General features: G+C 37.7%; 1 protein-coding gene across 3 annotated transcripts in view; it reads right to left on the reverse strand.

Annotated features, from left to right (window-relative positions):
- The window catches only part of UNC80 (unc-80 subunit of NALCN channel complex), a 225,310-nt gene that overhangs the window by 157,065 nt on the left and 54,182 nt on the right, over positions 1–14,063 (reverse strand). For 2 of the 3 annotated variants that reach the window (XM_077771350.1, XM_077771356.1), the window contains exons 14-18: positions 9,472–9,618; positions 5,406–5,553; positions 3,212–3,360; positions 897–1,063; positions 54–152 (exon numbers count right to left, since the gene is read on the reverse strand). In XM_077771350.1, coding sequence (XP_077627476.1) covers positions 54–152; positions 897–1,063; positions 3,212–3,360; positions 5,406–5,553; positions 9,472–9,618 — 710 coding nt within the window. The remainder of the gene's footprint in view (positions 1–53; positions 153–896; positions 1,064–3,211; positions 3,361–5,405; positions 5,554–9,471; positions 9,619–14,063) is intronic. The other variant, XM_077771360.1, reaches the window with a different exon arrangement.

Genomic DNA, 14,063 nt, shown 5'->3' on the forward strand with positions numbered 1-14,063 from the left:
AAAAAAAAAAAAAAAAAAAAAAAGAAAAAAAATAAAAAGCCAATACTACTTACTGCTCTGGAGTCTGTGAGGGGCGACCAGACATGAAGCTCCGACATTCCTCAGGTGCAGAGGACACTTGGCCTTTCTCCACAATGCTTCCTGCCTCTGACCTATGCAAATAGTGCATTCCACCAATCACAACAGAACAGGACACCACTCCTCAATATCTCATAAACTTCATAAAGCAAAACACTCCCTTATAGACAACATATATTGCTTTCAAACCCTATCAGCACGAGTCTATATTGTATGAAATTTGTATCCTACCATTTAATTCATGACCTAGCTGCCTTATTGCCTAAGTATATCACCATCATCACAGAGTTATTAACTACAAACAGGATTTTAAATTTAGAAGTTTCTTTTAATCTTGGTAAGTGTCATATTTTATATAATAGGCATACAATAAACATATTTACTAGAAGAAAAACAACAGAGGACTGCTCAGCAATTCATATTCTGCCATGTTTAAAATATTACTTACTGAACAGTAGGATATGATATCAATAATTGTTTTTCCTCTCTGGACAAAAATGTAAATTATCTATGGAAAAGACTAACACACAGATAGCATTTCACCATATTGTTGAGAGCTGTAAAGTAAAAGTCAAGTGTATGCAAGCCTGAAATTAACGAGCTTTGTTTTATAGAGAGGTAGGGTTTATTTGATAGTAAACACATCCTTTTTCAAAGCTGCAGCTGGACTATCACCAGTTATGCCATTTATTCAAGATAGTTCCACCATCTCTGCACTAGTTACACATGCTATGAACCACATGGATTGTACAACAGAAGATTACATTCCACTGATAAAAGCCAAACACTAATATTTATATACAGCTCAAGCTTCCGACCTTTTACTGCCTGCAGTCTTAGATTCAGATTCATTCTCCTCCAGCTTTTTGCCTGGTGCCAACTTCTCAGCACTGTCAAGCAAAGCGCTGAGGGCCACTCTCCTGAAGACATTCCCATGAGCCTCTTTGATAAATTGGACCAGCTGACGGATGTCACAATACAACCCCTGTTTGGATGCAAGAAGGAAGGTTTGGGGAAAGTCGTGTGATTAAATGGTTTTCACAGAAAGAAAGGGAGAAGCTAATTCCTTAGACTTAGGTCAGCATTGGAATCATAAAAGGAAGACAATTTATTACAATGAAACCGATGGTACACTGTCTCTCCATTGTTTCTACAGCAACATTATCAAGAACTTTGCCAGTAGGATAAAGGATGGTTACCATGCTTCATATTCAGAAAGTTGGCTGTATCATTAGAAAGACATCAATTTACACTTTAAACCAATGGATTCCCAAGCTTTAGTTTTCTCTCTTAATTGTGACTTCTGAATAGATGTCTGCAAAAAAAGGCAATCAGAAATTTGTTTAGACTGGAGATTTCAGTCTCTACTCAGCTTCTTTAAATTTTCTACATCACGGTGATAAAATATGCTAACTCTTCTAGACACTTCTAACAGAGTCTGGTATTCAAGGACAATTCATTTTGCTTGACATATTTAACAAATGTGTCTGTTGAAGCCCATTTGTATATGAACCTCACTATGAACTATAGTGATATAGGGCTATTAAAACCAGTGTATTGATGAATCCACATTTAAAAATATATACAGGACCTTTTTTCTTGAGATATTAAGCTTTTCAATCAGCATTCCCCCCTCTCTCTTCAAAAAGGTAGTTACTGTATTCTTTGCCTTAGAAAAGGTTCATGGGAAAGCAGGACACAGAAGCCTAAAAAAGCACTTACCTTGATAACTTTGTTTCAAAACCTAAGAACACTGGGACAATCATGTCCATGACTCTTAAAAAATCAGAAGGAACAGTAATTGAGGAAAAGATGGAAAGAATGTTTTTTTCAGTCCAATGGTCAGAAATACTCTGTGCCCTGTATACTTTGGTAGCTCTTCCCCAGAAAGGACACAACCCCCAAAACAAGGGTTCCAAACTAACTGGAATGCCCAGCCCAAAGCATGCAGCAGAGAGCAGTATATGAAATAAGAGGTGTGAACTGATGATGGAGGCCCATGGAGCTTCTCAGGTCCCAAGTCCTACCAAAGACTTGGGATCTTTGCACCACTCTATGAAGTAAGGAAACCCAAGAATGACTGGGGTTTAATTTTCAGCCATTCTGAAATGAGAGTTAAGTCAAAATTAAGATTATTTAAAGACAGTTAAGAAATACAGTTATTTCTTGTATACATGGTTTTGCAAACTATTACGTATAACAAGTATTCACACATATTATAATCAACTTGTCAAATTACTTCTTGCCATGACCAAATTAAATGCATGGATGGTGCCCATGTTTTTCTCAAGCTCCAAAGAACTTTGCTGAGGTGGCTTTGACAGTCAGCAAAATTAAATTGCCTTTGGTTTGGGGTTTTAGTTTGTTTACCTCAAGTGATGTGAATAGTTTCAATACCTTAAAATGATTTCCTTGATTTCGGTAGATTAGCAGATAGTGTCAATATGTATAAGTGGGCTAATTTCTACATAGAAGTCACAATATGTAACAGATTGGTAAGATAGAGCCAAGTTCCTTTACTCCCCAGAAAGAAATGAATTCATCTAGTCGTGTCAGATCCATCAGCCTTAATCTACTTCTTGTACCCCAAACCACAATCTCCTTGGTAGCAATTAAGCACTAACTTATAACCTGCTTCTTCCTCCACACTACTTGTGGCATTAGTAGTTTAATTAACACAGTCATTTATGAGGAGTAGCTAAAAAAAATTGTGGTGTTCAATAAAAGAAAACAAAACCAGTTCCAGAAGCATATTTAATTCTTAAAGTGAGTTGGGTTTCAAAACATGCTTGGTATAGTATTATTTAATATTTTATGAGTTAATAGGCTAGGCTCCAGCCCCTTTCTTTTTAAGGGCTCAAAGTACCTTGCAACTATCTCAGCAATCACCACAGAACCAATGAGGTAGAAGAGGAAGATAAGTCCATTTTCATGCAGGATAATGAGTAACAACGAGGAGAAATGTGTCACTGAGACTTCACCACGAGCTACTGGTCACTTTGGGAAAGTAGAGATTTTAACTTTAAAGTGCAGACTTTTAGACTTTAGCTTGTCTATCTCATGGCAATGACTGAGAACTTTTCTTAGAGCAGAGACCAAGAACCCCTGTGGGAAGAAGAGGTGAACTTCTCACCAGATTCTCAGGGCTGTGCAATTCATGCGTAGTTGAAGCGCAACGGGTGATAAGGGATTTAAACATGGCGCTGACGATGATGCCTTCCACGTTTTGGGCTGTGGATTTGTTGTCCACCGTGGTGAAGTTATTTCCAAACCCAGCCTTGTCTGCAATGCAAAGGCACTAATTCAAGACAATGTTTTCATTAATCTATACAGGTTAAAAAAGTAACAAAGTACTTGCCACCTAGGAATTAGTGAAGGGCTATGTGAAATTCAGAAAAAGATTAAAGATTTTTGGAGATAAACAACTCAGAGTCTCCCTCAGAGTCTTTACTATGATATATTCCATCATGTTGTGGAATGTTTCTATTGATAAATCTTAGCAAAAATGGAGAATCAACTATTGACCCTAAGAAAGACATTTAGACCTAGTTTTTAAACAGGTTATCACCTAAAAAGTAAAAATCCCTCACTAAAGAGAGCATTTATTTGATTCAGCCATTTTGGTGGTGTGGAATGCTGGCTTCCCAGTGGAAATTGTTCAGTCTTTCATAAGTGGAGTGAGGGGGGCCAACCCCCTGAGCTGGCCAGGGGGAGGAAGTGGTGGGAAAGGGTCCTGAGGGGGATTCATACTGGCATTGGCGATAAAAAGGAGACTGAGTCCTGCCATGAGCTGCATAGAACTTCCAGCAGCTTCTTGCTTCCACAGACTCAGCATACCAAGAGGGAAAGCTTACCACCTCTCTTAGAGCCACTTCCTCATAACTCACTGAAATGCGAAATGCCAGTGAACTGAGGCTATCATCTTCCTATGGCATTTTATGCCACTTTTTAACATAGCCACAGACCTTTTGTAGCAGAGACTTTAGGTATTCTGGGAGCCTTTCCAGAAGATTCCTAATGACTTTGAGCCATCTGTGGACTGTATGGTCAGGATGTATGTAGCCCTGAAACTGATCAGATAGGGACCTGTGTGTTTGGCTGACTGATTCACTGGGAGCTACTTCCATCTCTCAAGAGTCCCAGGAGGGATTCGTCACTTTATTACAACCTCTTACTGTCTCTCCCTACTGGCCAGGGATTAGCCCTAGATTTTGTATTTTATATAGAACTATTTTATATAGAAAGAAATCTTTTAGTCTTTGTGTGTAGTTTCTATCTCAAACAGCTTAAAATAGAGAAAATTGTTTGTAATCAGAACTCTCTCTTCTCACTTAACTATTCTTTAAAATTTGTAATGTGCTCAGCTTATAACCTGCTCTGATAACATACTTTGTTTTAGGGGCTCTATAGAGGAACAATATATTTTTTAATATGATCACTGAACAATATAGATAGGGAAACTGCTTCCAAATTCATCAAATAGATCTTCATTATAAATTAATCAACTATCACACATGTATTATATAAACCACAAAAGCTCACACGAAGAAGTTATTTCTTCCCAGGCTCTAATTAAAATGTGTATTTTACTCAACTCAATCTTCATGCATCACTTTCATTTCATTATTGTGTTTGCATCCAAGTGGTATGGAAGGTGTTAGGTCTATTATGAGTGCAGGTGGTGTTCACCTATACCATAGGTCTCTACAGCAGAGTTTTCTCAAAACCACGAAGCTCTAAAATGTTGTGTGGGGTTATCTATATATCCATTTGCCTTTTTAAAAAAATTTCAGTATACATGTGTATATGAGCATGTCAATATTATGTTACTACTATGTTTCTATATATCTTTTCTTTCCTCTTTTATCTTGTGAATAAAATTCCCAAGCACTCTGCCTGGCACATAATAGATGGTCATTTCATATTTGTTGAACTAATGACTATACTCCCTTGTTCCTTGATTTCTGCCTCAGTGGTTATAAAATAGAAAGTGGTACGAGAGAGAGAGAAGTGCTATGAGTGATAGTATATAGATTGAGGGGCTAAGGTTGGGGATGTCACAGCTTTACTAAATGCTCTTTGCTGAAGTAAGTTCTCCTCAGAAAGCCTCCAAATGTGTTGCGAAAGATAACGTGCAAGCTTCTCTTGCATATACTCTATTTCTCTCTCTCTATTTCTCTCTCTCTCTCTCTCTCTCACACACACACACACACACACACACACCTTTTCCTCTAAATTGTATCCCTACATATTCAGGGTACCTCTGAAACTCTACCTGCTTCACCTCACAGTGGTCTCTCCTCGGAACACAGCACAGCTTTACTTACTGTCAGTGACTGGCTCCATACAAAATCCTAGCAAAGCATGCAAGAAGTCCACTACATTATTGAGAGAGTCCTTGTTCACATAGTCCCTCATGGTTTGTCGGAACTGCATCTTATCTAGCTTGTACAGTTTAGTGAGGCAGTTCTGGGCCTGCAATGAAGGAAGAAAAGTGAAGAAGTCACAGGTACCAGCTTAAGCGAGGGATACCATTAGTCTGACAGAAACCTCCAGAAGGCAAAGGCTTCTGTCCATTCCTGATGGCTGGTGCTGGCCAACCCTGCAAGCCCCCCTTTGTCCAAGCAAGGAAGGGGTAGAGATTAAGCTGAGCAGTATGGGGGACTTTACTTTTAGAAGGGCTGTCAAATAAAACCCAAGGGTAAGATCTAATGCTGGTGCCAGAGGAATACAATCTTTTCACCAAGATCAAGATTTTAAGATCATAATGAAAAAAGCTCTAAGTATAAAAATTAGGCAGGTTATAGAATTGGTAATCGAGGTTTAGAAAACCTCAAAGGCTTTGTGCAATGGGAAGAAGGGTGCCACTCCCATGTTCTGCTATTTTGAACTTAAGTAGATTTAATGGAGGGGGTGAGAAGGATATATGAAATAGGCATCCAGTGTTCTCATATATGTCCAGGAAGGGAAGACCCTTGAAGCATGAAGGAAGCATAAAATAAAGGCACGTCTACTTTGCTTATTGTCTACATTTCAATGTGAAATTTTGATATTTAAACAGAACTTGGCCTTGTAGATATGACAACCAAGTGACCATTGGCTAGACCCTGCTACTCACAACTATATTTCAGATAATCCAGAATATAATTCTGCCATCTAGCAAAGAGAAAGGGAATAATCTCTCCATCAGAACAAATAAAGTCACAGCCATTGGCCACAGAGGGCCACAGACAGAATGTGCTGATAGTATCTAGGGTCATTAGAAGCCTCCCAGTCTTCTACCAGGGAGAGAAAAATCACATCTGGGTGGTGCTTTGCTATTTAAAACATGTTTCTTGCTTGTAATTGTGTAACATTTGACTTTCACATCTCTGTCATTTGATGAGTATCTCCATAATACAGGAGAGGAAATTGAGGCTCACAGAAGTCAAGGACTTTGTCCGAGTTAATCTCCTTAATTGAGGATAGAGAACTTTGGACAACTAGGCACAATCATGGAAGTAAGATTAGGGAAAGCAATCCCTCAGAATTTAAACTTGTAAGGTGGGTCCTTAATGGATTCTCAGAAGAAAGTTTAAGTTACATCACTATTTTAACAAATCAACTCCCAGAGAAAGATTCTGGAAAAATTTGAGAGGGAAAGAAAGATTATCAAAGACTGAAACTTGGAATTAGCAATAAACTTCATGGTATGATCTTGTGGTAATCTCTCTGGCTATTTATTACAAAGTCAGGTGGATTGGTAATTGTTTTCATTTGGTAGGTCCTAGAATATTGAGAAATTGGGTGTTTTTATTCCAGAAAGGTTATTGTTTGCTGGTTCTCAGGCAAATTCATTTTTTTCTTCTTATAAAATAAATGCTGTTTGCTATAAAATTATGTTTTCAAAGCATTTACATAAAATATTTCCCTCATGGAGTAGTATTTAATTATTACCCCATAAAAATATGTGAAGATCTTCATGGCAATAATTATGAAGCACTTTAAAATCCCGTTTTGGAAAGCCCTAAAGCACAAATTATCCTATATTCTCTACAAAATACTCCAATGACAGCATAGTTTCAGATGTACTGTTTAGAGGTTATTAGAATGTCTAAATGAGTTCAGTGGGAAGTTTAAGCAAGAATCAGGGTATTGAACCTTAAGTATTTTGATTCTGAATTAATATTCTGAACTTCTCTAAGAGATATAAAACTGTCAGAGTGCATTCCCTTTCAATATTTTGGGACGACCAGTGAATGGTTAATGTAAAAGATACGTGCTGGAATTATTAGGCATTTTGATGAATATTATTATAGTAATTATCTATTTTCCTTCTTTCTCTTTCTTTTCTTTCTCTTTCTTTTCCTTCCTTCCTTCCTTCCTTCCTTCCTTCCTTCCTTCCTTCCTTCCTTCCTTCTTTCTTCCAAGAACTATAGAGGCGCTTGGGGCATCTGGGTGGCTCAGTCAGCTGGGCATCTGACTTCAGCTCAGGTCATGATCTCACAATTCCTGAGTTTGAGTCCCATGTCAGGCTCTGTGCTGACAGTTCAGAGCCTGGAGCCTGCTTTGGATTCTGTATCTCCCTCTCTCTCTGCCCCTCCCTTTCTCATTCTCTGTATCTGTCTCTCTCTCTCTCAGAAGTGAATAAATGATTAAAAAATATTTTTTTTTTAAGTATAGAGGCCATGATCTGGTAGAAGTAAGAAATATTCTTAACATCTTAAAAGTTAAGCAACCTCTGAAAATTCAATGCTTTAGAAATGTGTAAAGACCTACTTTCTTGAATTATACTTTCCCAGGGGTAATTTCTCAAATTTGTATATCTTGGACAATGTGTTTGCTGAGTAAAAATAGGCAAATATAATTCCTATAATGAGTATTAAGCTGGGCTACAAGGGAATGGAAGAGTTGCCATATAAGTCAGCACAGCTGAGAAGGCAGGTAAAAAACTGTCTGACATCCTGACACGAAATATTCAGTAGTCTTGGTAAGGAAAGCATGGTAGACTAAGCAACAACAATGGTCTCCCAAGTGGCTTCTGACCCAATACTCCTGTTTTATTCAAGTCTAAAAGACAGGTTCTGGCCTCAAAGCCAGTTTAATACCTCCAACTCAAGCATGGCACTGACTATTTTTTAGTGTTTCATTTCATGAACTGGTCTTCTGTATGAGGAGTGATAATGATTTGGCCTTGAAGGCATTTATTCCTACTGTGCTAGAATTAAAAACCAAACATTAAAAATAGCATATGTATGTGCAAAGATGGGGGCAATGTCAGCTTTCTATTGCCTTATTAATTATTATTTTGATATTTAAATTTTGGACCTCAAAATCTAGATCTTGGTCAAAGTTGCCAGGTTTCATAATTTAGAAGTTAATTACTGTGAATATAATCCCCCATTTACATTCAATAAACTAATATAAAACAACATAATAGAATATAAAAGAAAGAGACAAGGATGGATAGATGGATAGATAGGTGGATAACACATTAAGAAAGAAACCCAGCATGCTAATACTGTGTGAACATTTCATGACAAAAACTAACACCAAGAAAAAATGGGCTGGCATTAGATTTTGACATGATCCTAAAACTCTGCCAAAATATGCCAAAGGGTTTCCTGGACTCAAATTTGCATAAAAGTCTAATTTTCACAATGGTATTTTCTTATGATTTCAATTCGAATGTATGCATGAGGCAAATGTCCCAGCTCGGACTTGCCGTGGAGGTGGGTTATTGCTCAAGAGTGAAGGGAAATGTAGCGATCAGCTGAGGCAAATGAAATGAGCTGGAATGAGACCATGTTTCATGACAGCATTATGCTTTGCAAGCCCAAGCGCAGAGTTTCAAGTTTCACACAGTTCAAAGGGACATGATCTCAAAAACTTAGGAGTCAAGGTTCATTCTCAAACAAAGCAGTCAGAACATGACGGGCTACTTTTACAGTCCTGTTTTGTCCCAATAAGGGCCATTTTCCCTATCTACATAAGAATAACAAACTAAATCTTAAACTTTCACCCCTTTAATATAAAATAGGTTTCTATAGTACCCAGGCAGATGAAAAAAAAGTCATTTGTCACAGACCATTAGAGAGTTGCTAAATGTATTTATCTTTGCATAGGTCTTTCAGACTTTAATTCACACTTTCCAATTATACACCCTTTCACCAACTGGGAGTTGGCCTGCCCTAGGCAGAAGGTAGAAGTGTTTCACAATTAAGCTTTCCTAGGCCTGGGTTTTAGAAGTCTTGAGATATGTTGTGGGAATCCTCCCAATCCAAATCAGCATTAACCATCCCTATGAAATACAGTATTTTGCAGGGAACACTGACCCTCATTGTCAAAGGACTCATTCCTAAATTGGAGGGAGGGAAGAGGGAGAGGAAATGGAATCTACTTTAATTCTCTTACATTCTCTCGGAATACCTGGTGTCTCAGACGATCTCCAGAGAGCCCTCGATGTCCTTCACCGCAACCATAGGCACATCCCAAAGACTTCACTATTTTGATGAGCATGGTCAGAGCAAGCCTATGGTTGCTTACAGGTGTACTTTCATCCTAGCACCCACAAACAAGAAAGAAAAACATCTGTTCACTTAGTCACTAAGCCCTTTTAGTATTGAGATTCCATTTTGTGATTAAACCAAATTTTAAATGATTTATGGTAAGCATGTGCAACTTGGAAGACAGAATTGTCAAGGGCTCACCAAGCAAGTTAACCTTTCTTAAATTCAGAATATGATTTAAAAGAAAGAAAAGTGCCTGTGCATTTTGATTACCTGCTAGTGCTAAAGGATATAAATATAGACTTCTTGATTAGAAAACATGCTTTCTGTATCCTTGGCAGACTATCAGAACCAACTAGAGACAGAAAATGGGGACTATCAATGTTTATATATCAATCTGAATCACATGACTGTGGAAGAGCTCTTCACAATTTACAGAGCAATGCTTACCCATTATACATTATTTCCTTTGTTCTGCACAGTAAACTGATTAAATAGAAAGGAAAACTATTAGAATCTTTAGGTCTTGTTGGAAATAACCCACAGAAGTCCATTTTTCCGGAAGCTATGTACTTCACTAACCACAGGAATTAAATGGGCAAAAGAGAGGATGATGACTGTTCTCATTATTCATCTCAGGAGGGCTTCCTATTTACCTTCAAAGGAAGAAACAAGCTGACTGTTGACAAATCTTGTATTCTTACTTTGCTTGGGCATGAGTATTACAATATAGTGAAAATGTAAATTTAGAAAATCCCTTAAAATGTCAGAAGTTGCCATGGGATTTCAAAGCTCCAGACACTGATCAGTTCCAGAAATTTAGCAATAATCCTTGTCTGGTGGTACTATCAAAAGCCTGCTGAAGAGGGTAGCTTCTGGGAAAATCTATTTGCCTTCATCATTGATAGTCATTTGAAGTATTCAAATGTGGGTAGCATGTGAAAGAGATGGAGTTATCTGGACATCATATTCCATAATTTGGGTAGAGTAGACTCTCCTTCCCTAACGTTATGCAGCTGGTCTTCCTTATCCAATCTACTGGCTCAGGTAGTGGATATGGTACTTAGATGCCTTCTGCAGGAATGAATATTTATTCTCTGAGCCAGTTAATGGCTGACACTGAGCTCCACTGAGCTCTTCTTCAGACACTGCTCTTAGCTAAAGCAAGCTGCCTTGCCCAAGGTTATGCTTTTCCTGGTGGCAACCTGCCTCCATTGGCTGGTCAAAGGCATAATGAAGGTGGGTGGGTGGATGGGGGTGTATAAAGGTGGGCTCCCTTCCTCCACCTGGAGATGACTTTGAAGAGCCATCCTTGCTTTAGAGCCCTCTGTGTGATGGGCTGAATTCTCTGTTACAACTATATTACAGTTCAACTTCTATCTCTACTTCATCCTGCTTCTTTGACACCTCATAGATGTTGATCCTGAGAGGACACCCCAGGAAACTTCCTGCACACACATCTCTACATTTTAGTGTGTTTCCTGGAAATTATATAGATCAGATGGTTGCAAATGGAAGACTCAGACTCACCAATAAATACTTATTAACATAATATATATACATATATCATATATCACATACATTGTATATATCACATATATAATTAATATAATGTCATATAATATATATGACATTCAGAATTTTTTTAGTTTGGATTCAAATCTTAGTTCCATAGCCTTGGGCCAGCTACTTAACCACTCTGAGCCCTACAAAATGGGAATCATAATAATACCTATATCATACAGCTCTGAGGCGAACATGAGTCAAAATATGTGAGGCACACAATAATAGCAGAAAAATGTTAATTATTATATCTAGGTGTGGGATACTGCTCCCCTATGAAGCAACTTTGTGCAAACTAGAAAAGGCATTCCTCTGGGTAAATGAATCAGAAAAAGATGAGTCCTTTTAGTAAATGCAGCCCTTGGGTGAAGAGGTCAGTGAGCAGAGATTACACTGGATTTCAGTCCCTCTTGGCTTCAGAAAAATTCACCCTGGGTAGGGCCTGATTTGGAAGATTGGTTTACATACATTTTTAGATTACTATATGTTCCTTAAAAAATCTCTAGCTCCAAAACTCTTTGAAACTATCTATTCAGGTTTGATTTTCTTTAGACCTTCAGATGTCCTTAGAGCAGACATTCAGAAAGATGTATCAAGCTATAGGCAGAAATCAGGACATATACATTTCAGGCTCTCAGTATTAGTTAGTAGCAAATATAGAAATAGAAATTAGATTTTCCTTTCTGAATTAATCAATTCCCCATATTTCTCATATTACTAGAGTGCAAAACTAGATAAGCTCTGATTTCCTGAAAACAACAGGGATTTCGGGAAGAACAGACCTGTGTGAATCACAAATACATGCCCTTGACCTATGGTTATGTTTTATTTTATAAATTCTTTGTACGATAAAGAACATTATTTTGCATAGCCACAAAACATTGATATTTTGGTGATTATTTTTGATCCCACATAATCTAACTTCAAAAAATTCCATCAAGAGTGATAACTTAAGTCGAAATAATACTTATATTACCTAGTATCTAGTATAATAACTAGATTTACATTGGCAAGAGACTTTCAGGACTATACTAAGAAATCAGATGAAGATACTAATTGGATATAATTTTAGAAGTAAAAACAAAAAATATAATACTAATAATGAAATTCAGAAATCCTTAGGATACATAACAAAGCCCTCTTCAATTTAGTTGGAATATCTAAGCTTTACTAATAAAAGTTTATCAAAATTTCACAACTCCCTTTTATTGTTTTCTATTTTCCCTTGAATATTGTAATGGACATTACACCATTTCTTATTGCTTTGAGTACCAGTTTAGATTGATAGGTAAAACAGAAATTTAGTAAGAGTGAGGTATGAGGATCTTTAGATTGTCCTTAGTGAGTAGGAGTAGGTAAGAAATTGGGAACCTTAAGTATTGGAAGATGCTATCAGAATTGGAAAACACATATTTATGATTAAGTTAGAGGAAAAAAAATCTTAAAGATTAAAGAACTCAAATATTGGTAAAGAATATTTGGATCAGAGACCCAGAATATTGGGAAGATAGGAGTAGGTAATGAGATGAAGAAACACACATGATAAATACACATTAAAAATGTATCAGGTAGGATTAGAAAGACATGAAGAAGAAATTATAAAAGAAGAAGGAGCACTGCAACACTTTTTCAGATGTAAAAACCTGACACACTGTAAGAAAAAATGGACAATTCATAGTTTAGATAATATGTAGATGGTAGAATTCTGAACAGTGTCATCTTACACCTGTAAACTCCACCTGCTGTGTACAAGGTGACCTGTTAGAGATTCAAATGTCTTGCTGATTTCAACTTGTTAACAGCATTTTTCAACAATAACCTCATACTGAAATCAGTATAAGTTATGTGATTTTAAGCTATGGTAATTCTTATTTAAAACTCAAATTAAAAGAGAAAACTAATTTTTCGCATTAAGTGCAGAGATCATAAAGGAGGTGTTGCCAAAGCAAAGGGAATTAAATTCAGGGATAACCAATGATAAGAAAGCTAAAAACATTAGATGTGAAACACTGAGACACAAGAGTACCAAGGGTAGTCTTTCAAAGCAACACCAACAACCAATTAACTGAACAAAATTCTTCCCTTTCTTTCTCAACCATGATGTAAATCGGCTGTCCCAAAATGCATTCCTTAGATCAGAAGAAGAAACATTATCTTGAGGAAATATTATACGGCTTGTGTTTCCCCCCAAATTTGTATGTTGAAGCCCTATTCTTCAATGTGATGGTATTTGTGGCCTTTGGGAGGTAATTAGAGTGGGGCCTAGGTGGCTCAGTTGGTTGAGCGTCCGACTTCAGCTCAGGTCATGAGCTCACGGTTCATAGGTTTGAACACCCGCGTAGGGCTCTGTGCTGACAGCTAGCTCAGAGCCTGGAGCCCGTTTCAGATTTTGTGTGTGTGTGTCTCTCTCTATGACCCTCTCCTGCTCGTGCTGTCTCTCTCTCTCTCTGTCTCAGAAATAAATAAAAACATTAAAACATTTTTAAATATTAAAATTAAAAAAATACATTTTTTTATTGAGAGGGAGCATTTGAGCAGGGGAAAGGGCAGAGGGAGAGGGAAAGGGAGAGAGAGGGAGAGAGAGAGAGAGAGAGAGAGAGAGAATCCCAAGCAGGGTCCATACTCAGCACAGAGTCTGACACAGGGCTCAATCCCACAACCCTGGGATCATGATGTGAGCTGAAATCAAGTTGGCCACTCCACTGACTGAACCACCCAGGCACCACAAGATCAGTGCCCTCTAAGAAGATATATCAGAGAACGCACACTCTCTCTCTCTCTCTGGGTGGTGTGTGTGTGTGTGAGTATACAATGAAAAGGGGCCAGGTGAGCACACAGAAAGATAGCAGCCACCTGCAAACCAAAAGAAAAAGCTTCAGAAGTCTTGCTAGCACCTTCATCTTGGACTTCCTAGCCTCTAGAAATGTGGGAAGC

The sequence above is a fragment of the Crocuta crocuta genome, unplaced genomic scaffold, assembly GCF_008692635.1.
Source record: "Crocuta crocuta isolate KB4526 unplaced genomic scaffold, BGI_CrCroc_1.0 scaffold160, whole genome shotgun sequence".
NCBI lineage: Eukaryota > Metazoa > Chordata > Mammalia > Carnivora > Hyaenidae > Crocuta > Crocuta crocuta.